Source organism: Phascolarctos cinereus, unplaced genomic scaffold, assembly GCF_003287225.1.
Source record: "Phascolarctos cinereus isolate Bilbo 61053 unplaced genomic scaffold, phaCin_HiC Scaffold_3;HRSCAF=262, whole genome shotgun sequence".
Lineage (NCBI taxonomy): Eukaryota > Metazoa > Chordata > Mammalia > Diprotodontia > Phascolarctidae > Phascolarctos > Phascolarctos cinereus.
In genome coordinates this window covers 39,783,338-39,795,788 of record NW_027555736.1, presented here as the reverse complement: position 1 = coordinate 39,795,788, position 12,451 = coordinate 39,783,338, and the positions used below count along the sequence as shown (strand labels likewise).

The following is a 12,451-nucleotide window of genomic DNA, read 5'->3' as shown; positions in this document are numbered from 1 at the left end:
CTAGTTGACAAAGAAGCCTGAGTTAACATCTCAAGCTCTAGTCTTCTGTATTGATCACATCTCTGAATGTTTTCACTTCCTTTAAGGAGAAAATTGTTTAATCTGCATGGCAAGGACCATAAGTAGATGGTGCTCTACCACTGAGAGACGGTATGGTGTAGGGGAAAGAATACTGTGGAATAATAATTAAAGAAAATGTTAGGAAATACATATTTTTACAGTCAGAAGTGAGATGGCTAGGTGATAAAGTGGATGGAGCACTGGGTCTAGAATCGGGAAGACCTAATGAGTTCAAATGCAGCCTCAGACACTTAAAAGCTGTGACCTTGGGTGAGTCACCTAACTTCAGTTTGCCTCAGTTTCTTCAACTTTAAAATGAGGATAATAAGAGCAGCTATCTTCCAGGGTTGTTTTGAGGATCAAATGAAATAATATTTGTCATATAGTAGGTGCTATATGAATGCTAACTATTTGAAGTCTTTTCCAGACTTACCTGAATGAAGAAAGCTTTATCAGTACTTGATCAAATTTTGGTTAAATAGTAAGGGGAGGGAAGTAATATTAAAATGTTAAATCTTTTTTCTTCTTCCCAAAGGCCTTTCTGTAGAGAAACTGGATCACAATTTGAGGAGTTCTAAGCCTTAGGAAAGTGGTACTCAGATTTAGGTGGGGAACGTTTTAATCTGATTAAGGTCATTACCTGTCTCAGTCTTATTGAGTGGTGTAGGAAAAAAAATTCTCCAAGAGGTTTGCTTTTTAAGCAGTTATTCTGATATCTTTTGTTTTTATATCACCTTATTTTCGGAATATATTCCCTTTTCTTCACCATCCAGTGAGCTGTTATTCCTTATGACAAAAAAATTAAAAGGGAGAAAAAAGATAAATTTAGTTACACTAATCAGTACATCAACTGAGTTTTATAGTGTATGAAATCGTGCCATACCCATAGTCCCTCACCGCTGCAAAGGAGAGAGTTCTGAAGTGCCTTTTTTTGACTCTTATCCAGGTACAAATCTTGTCATTATAACTAATGACCAAATTAATTACAGTTAATTAAAACAGGGTTCAGTTTAAATTGTTTCTTTCCCCCTTCATTGTGATAGCCATCGTTCTGCTCACTTCCCTCTGTATTTCTCATGATCTTTCAAAGACCGCTAACAGTGACAGTAGCCCTAACTGGCAGCTCTTTCAGTGTCTTTAGTTCATTAAGAGTAACTTGATTTTTTTTTATTATATCCTTATCATATTGGGCCTAATTTCCTGATCTTTATTCCCATTTTTCCTGTCTTTACAAATGGAGAATTAAAAATTGTTCTTCCTCTTAAAATGAAAGCAGAAGCAAAATTAGAGTTCAGTAGTTGAGTCTTCTTTTTATTGCCTGAAACGAATTCCTGACATAAGACTTTGCTTGGCTTCAGACTGTGGCTGCGTAGTCTGCCATCCTGTCTATTTTATTGTTGTGATTAAGAAAAAGCCATTACCATTGCTTTGACTTTGATACATATTAATGTGCAATGTGTCGTTTGAGGAGCAATGCACTTTAGTGGAAAGAACACTTGGCAGCTAAATGATCATGGTTGTAGTTTAACTTTCTCACTAGTTGGCAATTCACTCCTCTGAGGTTCATCCTTTATTGCAGCAAGGCAATCTCAACAATTGATTTTCTTTTGCACTCTCCATAACAGTTTTTTCAAATATCCTACACCACCACTTCCCCCTCTCTCATAGCTGAGGACCTTACCTCATACTTTAATGAGAAAATAGAGGCCATTCTCTGTGGACTTCTACATTTCCAATTCTCAGAAACCACATTCTCTCCTTTACTCTAATCTCTAAAGGTTATATGACTCAAATGAGATAATATTTCTAAGGCACTTAGCATAGTGCCTGGCACATAGTAGGCACTTGACAAATGCCTGTTTCCCCTACTATGTGCCAACCTGCTTGAGGTAGGGAGATCCAGGCTTTAAAAAAATAAAGAAAAGAATAGAAGAAAAAGAAAACAAAATGGGTCTTGCCAGACTAACTTTATTGCCTTTTGGATAGAATTACTAGACTGGTAGATAAGGAAAATGGTGTAGATGTAATTTATCTACATTTTAGTAAAGAGTCCCTCATTGCTGTTTTTGTGGACAAGATGGAGAGAGATGGACTGGACAATAATAGAATTGTGTAGTTCCCTACTAAATTGTACTTATTCTACTGTTAATGCTTTTCTCTGGAACTTTCATTTCTGTAGGTATTCATTATAGATCTTGTGGAAAATTTTTTTTTCTTTGAGTCTTTACTTGTAGTTGTTAGGGAGCTATTTGCTCCTTATTCTGGGAGGATTTCTAGGACTACAGTAGTGTTTGATACTGGTTGGTGTTTTCTTTGATTTATTCCTCTCTCTGGATTTAGTTTCCAAGTTGTGGCTTTGTGCCAGGACCAGACAATACTCCCTCCTGTACTTTTGGGTTGGATGTTCAGCCCTGCTTGGTCTTGTTCTATGTCACTTAGGTTCCTGCGCTGCTCTCCTTTCCTGGGATTAGCTTGAGAGCTCTCTATCTTCAGGGTCCTCTATGGAATCTTAGGACAGAGGGCTAGGAATCTCAGAGCCCCAGGAATCGGGGTATCCTGATCTGATTGCTACTGCCTGAATCTCATTGATGATTGCTGCTTGCAACTGCTTCTCAGCCTTCCAAGGCGCTCACTTTGGAAAACTCTCATTAGGACTTTATGACTACTCTAGGGCTTTCTTGGGATATTTGTCTACTTATGCTTTCTTCATGTACAGAGCCTTGTAGGCTACAAGTGTCTCTGATGCTGGCCTTGCTAGTGGCTTTCTTTCCTATTAATGATTGAGCAGCAGTTACTCTATTGAAAAGCTTTAATTTTGGGGGGCAGCTAGGTGGTGCAATGGATAGAGTGCAGAGCCTGGAGTTAGGAAGACTTGTCTTCCTGAGTTCTGATCTGGCCCCAGGAGCTTTACTAGGTGTGTGACCCTGGGCAAGTCATTTAACCCAGGTTTGTCTCAGTATCCTCGTCTGTAAAATGAGCTGGAAAAGGAAATGGTAAACCACTCCAATATCTTTGCCAGAAAACCCCAAATGAGGTCACAGAGAGTCGTACTGGACTGAAAAATGCCTGAACAGCAGCAGTAGCTCTTTCCTGTTGCCCATGGGCTTTGGGCTGACATCTTGTGCAGTTCTGGGGTGGAAGAAGTCACTTACTATAATTTTTCATAGGATTTCTTGATCAGTATTCATTGTGGTGTAAGCTTAAGGGTTTTGCTGAAGTAGGTATGTGAAAGCTGGGTGGTCTGCCTCTTATTTTAGCTGCTGTCCTGTCTGGAGACCAGAGGTTTTTCCCCCCCATGAATTGTTGAGAATTGTTCCATCTGTGCTCTCAAAATTGTTGCATCCTGCCTTGACCTTCTCTTTCTGTAGTTGGCTTAGTTCATCTTTGTTTTTTTCATTGTCATTTCCACTTCATCTGCAACCCACGCAGGATTGTGATGGTACAGTCTAAATTTGGTGGTTCCATTGTCCTTGAAGAAAAGAATTTTTGATAAGATCTCTACAGATCTTTTTCAAGTGAAATAATTTGCTCATGTTTGTTTCATTTTTGCATTTGTTTTTGCAAGAATGCCTCAAATGTCTTACTTTCTGTCTTGTGGCATATCAGACTTTAAAAATTGATGATTAGGGCAGTGTTATTTTAGGTTGCTGCTTGAGTGCCTTTGATTTTGACATGTATATTCCATTCTCCTATGAATTCTTGTGAATGAAGAATAATCCTTCAAAATACTTTTCCTTCATATTTAGAAGTCTGGTTGCTTGAAAAAATTTTTGTTATTGAAATTGTTAAATTTTACTATGTACCATTTGTATATTTTCTTACTCATTGCTTTTTTGTTTATATGCAGAAGTTCTAGGCAATTTTCTTGTTTAATTTCTTGTATTTTGTGCTACTCATGTTTTTTGATTTGTTATGTTCTTCTGGGAGACTTATAATCCTTATATTATCTCTAGGCATACTATTTTCAGGGTCACACTTTAGTTTATATAGGATTCCTGTGTTTTTTCTTTTAATGTTGTTGCCTTTTGATTCTTTTCTGCCAGGTTTTTCTCACTTTAGTATTTTTTGTATTCCCATATGTGTTGTTTCTCTTAGATCTTCAGTTTCTAGCAGGAATTTCTTCATGTATTTTGGTTAGATCCAGTTGACCTTTTGAATTTCATTTCTTAAGTGCTGTTGCCATTTCTTTACTTAGTATTTTGGGTACTGGGAGACAGAGTCAAAACACAGCTACTCTATTATAAACTCCCATGAAAATAGATCACTATGAAAATTCTAGTGTATCTATTATATTTCCCATCTGTAGTCTGTGGGTCTTCCCTGCTTTCAACACTAGACCAGGGACAGCACTGAAACAGCAATCTTTCTTAGTGAAGTAAAGCTGCAGAAACATCAACCACATTTCAAAATTCATATGCCATCCTTCTTTCTGCTGTAAGTTTCCTCAGGGGATGATGGGTGATAGGTGCCCTTTCCCAGTGGCATGAATAGAAAAAATGATTCCTACCTGGCGTGTATGTACAATGACTTCCCCTGCTCCAGAAAGAAAAGGGTGTGGGAGCTGTACATAGGCCTGCGCCCTGTTCCAAGAAATCACCAGCTACATATCTGTTTGTTGGCTTCCTCCATTTTGTTACAAGTATTATCAGGATAATCTGGTTTAGCTGAATCTCAGAGCAAACTTTCTTCAAGTTCTCTATCTTCATTGTAATTGTAATTGTAATACTTTCAAATCAGTTTGTACTGCTGTTGTCTTTGTCTGCCCTTATCTCTGCTTCGCAAGGAAGTTTTGTTTGCCAACTTGAGGTAGTTTTAATGACTGTTGTGTATTTATTAAACTTCTCTAAGAAATAGTGTTAGAGCCAGTGTTTTTACTTTTATCCATGTCTAAAGTCAAATGTGTGTTTAAATGGTAGGGTTAGAGCTGCTATAATTCTGTGCAAAGTCATCTACTCTTTATCCTTTCTTATAATTTGGTGTTTACTTGGACTTTCTAGAAAATAAAGTGACTGCTGTGTTTGTAAACAGTCATTAGTTGATTATGATGGACTTTCACCTTAATAACAATAACGTGTGTGTTTTGTTCATTTGTTTTCAGTCCCCTCTCACTCTTTGTTGATCCCACTTGAGGGTTTCCTGGCAAAGATACTGGATTTGCCATTTCCTAATCCAGCTCATTTTACAGATGAGGAAACTGAAGCAAACAGGGTGAAGTGACTTGCCCAGGGTAACACAGCTAGGAAGTGTCTGAGGCCAGTTTTGAACTTTGGAAGATGAGTCTTCCTTACTCCTGACCCGTGGAACTCTAGCTACTGTCCCACCTAGCTATTACTTATACAGTAGCTTCTATGGGTTAAGCGTTGTGCTAAACACTTTACAAATGTTATCTCATGTGATCTTTACAACAACCCTGGGAGGTAGATACTATTATTATCCCCATTTTAATGTTGAGGAAACTGAGTTAACTGTGCCATAGAGTTAATCTAAAACAATTCATTTTACATATAGAGCCAGATATTACAAAAGCAATTGAGGGAGAAAGTAATTGCATTATTAGACTTTGATTAAGAAGGAGGGGAAAGCTGGGCATATTTTGATGTGATTTTAGAGGGTAGATAGATATTAAAGGAATCAGAAAAGAGTTAGGTGGCATCATTTGGAGTAATATTCACATGGTCCGAATAGAATCCTGAGACATAAACAGAAATAATTAAAATGGCAAAGAAAAGGGAAAGCTCTCTGAAGAGATCAAAGTAAAAAGATAAGGAAGTCATTGACCAACTGGAATTTAAAATGAACATGTACTGTAATTGATCATGACTAGGAAAGTATTTATAGTCCTCTAATAACAAGATCAGACTCTTAGAGACAGGCTAAAGAGAACAAGATTATTTTTTCTGGATATATTTGAGAAAAAAGAATGATCAGAGAGTGTGTGTCAGATGGTTAGGATGGATGAAATAAAATTGATAAGCAAAGGAAATTTAGCTAAATTTAGATGTAGAAGGGACCTTGGAGATCATCTAGTGTGACCCCCTTCAGTTTACAGATTAGAAAGATATGTGACTTAAACAGCAAAGCTAGGATTTGAACCTGGGTCCTCTGACTTCAAATCCAGTGCATTTTCTGCTATGTTGTCTTCTGAGGAGAATGGTCTTTAGACTAGAAAGGAGAGAATAAAAATACTTAATAGGGAGTTGGAACTCAAGATTAGTAAGGCCTTGTATGAGCTTCTGGCTGTGCCATTTTTTCAAGCCCCTAACCTCCATCACATGACATCACAGGATAGCAAAAAACATAATGTATGTAATTGCTGAGTAGTGTTATATTTGAAGGAGAGATATCGTAGGACTGTAGAAAAGGAAATATTTCCCCAGTTTCTAAAAAAGGAAGAGAGTGAAGTCTGCAAACTGAAACCAGTGAGGTTGATGCTAATTCCTGAAAAACTAGGATGTGTTATCAAAAGTAAGGTTAGAAAGGGAAGTGGTGATGACTTAAGAGCTAGCATGGTTTCTTACGATGAGATCTTAAGATGAAATCGTACCAGACACATCTCATTTCTTTTCTTGTCAGGTTTTACTAGACTGGTCAATCACAGAAATGAGGTAGATACAGTTTAACTTAGATTTTTACAAAGGTTTAGACAGTCTTTCATGCTGTACTTGTAGGCAAAATGGGGAGATGAAGGTAGATAATAGAATAGTTAGGGGAATCCAGCACTGACTGAATCCATCTCAGATCCAAAGAATAATAATCAATGACTGAATATAACTTACAATTCAACATTTTTATTAATGACATGGATGAAAGCATAAATGGCATGCTTTTTCTATTTGAAGATGACACAGCTAGGGCTCAGGAGTTGGAGGTCTAATAACACGGGATGAGAGTTAGGATATGAAAAGTCTTTTATAGGCTAGAATCCTAGGCCGAATCAAATCAAATGACATTTAATAGAGATATTTTGTGAAGTCTCACACCTGGGTTCCCAGAGTCAACTTTGCAAGTACAGGATGAGAGCCTGAGTAGAAGCATTTCATCTGGAAGAGATTTGGGGGTTTTAGTAGATTTCAAACTCAGTGTGAATTAGTGGTGTGAAATGGTAGCTCTTAGAATACATTAAAATGAGCATAATATTCAGAATAAGGGAGCTTATAGTCCTGCTTGAATTTTGCCTGTGTGTGAGACCACATCAGTCATGTTACGTTTAGCTTTGGGTGCCACATCTTAGGAAAGATTTTGACATGCTGGAACATGGCAGCCAGGATGGTAAAGGACTGAAGGCCATGCCCTATGAGGATCAAGTGAAAAAGCTAGGAGCACTCAGCCTAGAGAATAAAAGATGTCCAGGCCATGGTGGGGAAGGTGGGGCATTGGGGAAGGCTGAAGAAGGAAGGTTTGATGGAAGGTAGGGTAGGGATGATATTTGTTCTGACTGGTCCAGTGGGCAGGAATAAAAGGTGGAAATTGAGGGGAGGTAGATTTTTGTTCAGTATAAGGAAAACACTTCCCATTAATTAGAACTGTCTGTAAGTTGATTCTAGAGAAGGAAATGACGAACCACTTCAGTGTCTCTGTCAAGAAAATCCCAAATGGGGTCACGAAGAGATGGACATGAATGAAAAAACAATTGAACAACAAAGACAAGTTGACTGCCTCTCAGGTTGAGGCTGGCTGTAAGCTAAAGGATGTTGTAAAGAGTATTCCTATTTATGTGCTGGTTGAGCTAAGTTATCTCAGTAATGTGATACTTTCCAAATCTAAAAGTTTATGATTCTAGAAAATATTGTTCAGTTTCCCATATAAAGGATAGAGTGTTGAGACAAAAAGTCTGGATCACTTCTTTATATTAAAACAGTATTTTTAGGGGAAATACTGGGGATGAAACTTTCATGTACAAGCCACATTTCAGAAGCTTTTTTTCTTCCTTAGGGTTTCTAGGTGTATATGGTCTCAGGAGACAGTGAGGTTCTCAGCACTGAAGGGCTTCAAGTAGTGGTTGTATGACCACTCATTGGCACTGTGGTAGAGGGGAATCTTGTTCAGGTACCAGTTGGACTAAATTTCTAAGGTTCCATCCAATTTTGAGATTATATAAATCTATGAAGTACTAGTCGTTTTCCCATGGACTTCTGAAGATTTCTAGCATATTGGTTTCTGTCTTTAATTATATTACTTATATTTACTAATTGTCTTTCCAAAAAAACCAGAGGCACCCTTAATATAACACTTTAGTAATCTGGTAGTAGTAGTTTCTTTATAGTATAGGTTTCTCTTCTCCATTGAGGCAACTACCCCCCCCCCCCAAAATACATTGCTTTGCCAAGTCTAAATGTCAGTAGAAAACTTCTAGGTGCTACTAATAATCTCCTGTCTGTACCCCTGCCTATTCTTATAAAATTTAATTTCTGTGACTATTTTAAAGTTTGTGTTCTTAATGCATTTTCATGTTTAACTTTCTAAAACATTTGAACATTTTTAAGCTTGATAATAATTGGCCTAGGCTTTTGCCTGACGTAAACCAGTATTTAGATTCCCCTTTCTACCACCTATGCTATTAGAATTTCAAAAATATAGAATTTATAAGTTCTGCAGCCCCTTTGAAGAAGGGATGTGATCTAGTTATGGATAAAAGTAGAAGGAAAGATGTTTCAAAGAAATGTGAAAAACTTTGCAACTGTATTATTTTTCATAGGTAAAAATTTAATGTTGTCTGTGCTAAATTTCTCTTGCTTAACAATACAAAAAATAGAATTTTGCTTATGGCTAATGGCAGGATTTGTTCCACGTTTGCTAATATAATTTGTGGTTCTAGTTCCCTTTTGCTGTAAGGTTTTGGATTTTTACTCCATATATAAAGAGAAAAGGCTAATTTTTAAAATATTGGTGGTGTTTGCTATTTGGATTATTAGATTGTTAAATTTGAATACATTAGGAAATACATTACATTAGCCATGACAGTTTACAAAAAGTCTTTATCTTAAATGCAAAATATCTATAAAAGGACAGTGGTAATCTTGACTAATTTCTGGACTTGCTTTATATTATAATCCTTACTATTATGGAAAAGTTAAGCTGAAACATCTCAGTGCATTATAGCATTACAATGGACTTTATGTATACATGGTGACATTGTCTTTTTCTCCCCTTTTTTTAGATTCTGTCAGCTTTCAAGAGCAAATGTGCCCTATAACTCATGGAAGAAAAACTACAAGTCAAGACATCTTTGGGTTCCAAGTTGCCGAAATATGGAGCAAAATCTATAGTCGGCACCCTGCAATCAGTACCAAATGGGACAGCTGTTAATACATCAGGGAATTCTACGAGTAGCAGTGGCAAAAATTTCGTCAAGCACAATGGCTCTATTAGTATGTCTTCCTATTCTTTTAACTGGAGAAAGTCAAATAAATACCAACTCAATGACCAAAGTCCTAGGGATTCTCACTCTACCCATAATTCATGTGGCAAATTAGGTGACCCTGAAAAACAGGTTAATGCTCAAGAAACATTTGGTAAAAGTGGATTAAAGAGGGATTTGAAGAGTGTTTCATTACTTACATCAAAGATAGCAAAGCCATCCAATATGTTTGTTTCGTCTTCAGAGGAGTTAAACCAAAAGACTTTGTGTGGACTGTCTAGTTCCAGTAAATTCCCCAAAGCATCGTTATTAGGAAGGACTTCATACTCTTCACTTAGTGCTCCAAAGTCACAGTTAAATGGGTTTTATGGAAATAGATCAAATATAAGTATGCAGAGGCCTAGAGCAAACTCCTGTACCACGAGAAACAGTTCTGGAGAAAGTTTGGCACAGTCCCCAGACAACATTAAATCTTTTACCTGTGAAAAAATAGTGCGGTCACAGAGCTTTTCACATTCCATCCAGAAGTCTTTCCTTCCACTTTCATCCATAACTAGATCACATTCCTTCAACAGGGCTGCAGATCTTGCAGGGCCTTATCAAAACCAACAGTTGTCCATTAGAGTGCCTCCAAGGTCAAGTATGCAGTCAAAAAATGTAAGATCAGAGGTTCTCAATAGAAATGAACATTTAGCATTTGGATTTAATAGGCCCTATGCTGCTTTTTCAGGCTCAGGTTTAAAGAAGTCGGCTTTACCAAATGGCTCAGGGGTGTCATCTTTTGATTATAGGCTGGGTCGAACCTCTTTACTGAGCCCGAACAGACCACAGTTTACTGGAAAGATTATAGTGGATGATAATAAAAATTCAGCTGCTGTCAAATGTGTATTGGAGGACTCCTCAGTTTTGGGTAATGATGGAGCTACTGAGAAGGAAGAAGACTCGATAGAAAATTATAGTTCTAGAACAGAAAGTAGCCACGGCATAAATGATAACGTGTTGGAGGTTGATATAAAAGTCAGATACCTGAGTGATGATGTGGATGAAATATCCCTTTCATCTTTATCTTCTTCTGATAAGAATGATTTGAGTGAAGACTTTAGTGATGATTTTGTAGATATAGAAGACTCAAACAGGACTCGGGTAACACCAGAGGAAGTCTCACTCAAAGAGGAAAATCTTGGAAGTGTTCCGCTAGTGGATCCATTTGATTCACTGAAAGAAAGTGAAAAACCTTTCAGTAAAACTGATGAATGGATTGATATCAGTGTTCCAGGTAAGTATCTTCCTTTTGTCCTGTCTAGAAAGTTTTATGTTAGGTGTTTTAATAGCCAAATTGCTTATAAGCACAGTCTTTAGTAAATAAAGGGCTTAGACAGATTTAGCACCTTTTGTAGAAATGTGTAGTTGTTCCCACTGCAGCCATGTTTAGATCTCTATACAGTCTGTTAAGGAGGGAATGCTTTATGGGTTGCTCTCCAAAGTAATCTTACAATCTTTATAGAATATAAAAATCTCTAACTACTTTATTTGGTGCTTTATTATTATGCCTGTTGAAGTGTTACTGATATCCTGTTTGATTTATTTCCCTTTATTTGCCACCTTAGGCAGCTAGGTGGAACAATGGATAGAGGTCTTGAGCCTAGAGTCAGGGAGACTTGTCTTCCTGAGTTCAAATCCAACTTCAGCCACTTACTAGCTGGGTAACCCTGGGCAAGTCACGGAACCTTGTTTACCTCAGTTTCCTCATCTGTAAAATGAGCTGGACAAGTAGATGGCAAACCACTTCAGTATCTTTGCCAAGAAAATTCTAAATTGGGTGACAAAGGGTTGGACATGACTGAACAATTTGTCACATATACTTCTTGTTTAAAAAAAATATTATTCATTTGTTTTTAACATTCTTTAAAAAAAGTTTTTTGAGTTCCAAATTCTCTCCGTCCTCTTCAGTGGTCCCCACCCCCCTTGAGAAGGTAAGCAGTATATGTGAAATCATGCAAAACATATTTCCATATTAGCCATGTTGCAAAAAAAAAAAAGCAAGAAAAATCAAGTGAAAAAATTACACTTCAGTTTGCACTCAGAAAGTTCATCAGTTCTCTCTTTGAAGGTAGATAGCATTTTTTATCTTGAGTCCTTTGGAATTGCCTTGGATCATTGTGTTGACATCAGAGTAGGTAAGTCTTTCACAGTTAATCATTGTTACAAAATTGTTGTTACTGTGTACGATGATCTCCTTCACTTGATGAGTGATGTTTACAATGATCTGCTCACTTTACTCTGCGTCAGTTCATATAGGTCTTCCTGGTTTTTCTGAAACCATACCCTTTGTCGTTTCTTACAATGCAGTAGTATCCCATTATATTCGTATACCACAACTTGTTCAGTCATTCCTCAGTTTATGGGTATCCCCACAATTTTCAATTCTTTGCTGCCATAAAAAGCTGCTGTAAATATTTTCATCCATATAGATCCTTTTCCTTTTTCTTTAATTTCTTTGGGATATAGACCTAGTAGTGATATTGTTGGGTCAAAGGATATACACCGTTTTATAGTCCTTTGGGCATGATTCCAAACTTTTCTTGAGAATGGTTGGACCAGTTCACAACTCCCACATATTCTTCCAAACTTTAGAAAATCCTTTTTTAAAGGATTTTATTGCACAAATAAATAGTAATATTTCGAGGGATGTTAGGATTTCAAAAGGGAAATTTTATTCTTTATGATATACAACTACAAGATAAGATAAATGGAAAGACTGTAGAATTTTAGAGCTGAAAAAGAACCTTAAATTATGCAGCATATTCCCTTTTTTTGCATATGAGGAGACTTTAGAACCCTAAAGGTCAAGTAACTTGGTCATTGTCGTACAACTAGTTAATGGCAGATTTGAATCTCGAGCCCAGAGTCTCTTGTCTCTTATTCTAATACGTAAGTCAGTACATGAGAGCACATGCTCCACTGATACAATCTTAAAAAGCCCTTTTGGCCAACAAAATAGTCCACAAAATGAGTCATTTTGTCCTCTGCATA

General features: G+C 37.1%; 1 protein-coding gene across 7 annotated transcripts in view; it reads left to right on the top strand.

Annotated features, from left to right (window-relative positions):
* Positions 1-12,451, top strand: part of CCSER2 (coiled-coil serine rich protein 2) — a 120,525-nt gene that overhangs the window by 7,721 nt on the left and 100,353 nt on the right. For all 7 annotated transcript variants that reach the window (XM_020994702.2, XM_020994704.2, XM_020994705.2 and 4 more), the window contains exon 2: positions 9,218-10,694. In XM_020994702.2, the coding sequence (XP_020850361.1) occupies positions 9,257-10,694 (1,438 nt within the window). In that variant the 5' untranslated portion in view covers positions 9,218-9,256. The remainder of the gene's footprint in view (positions 1-9,217; positions 10,695-12,451) is intronic.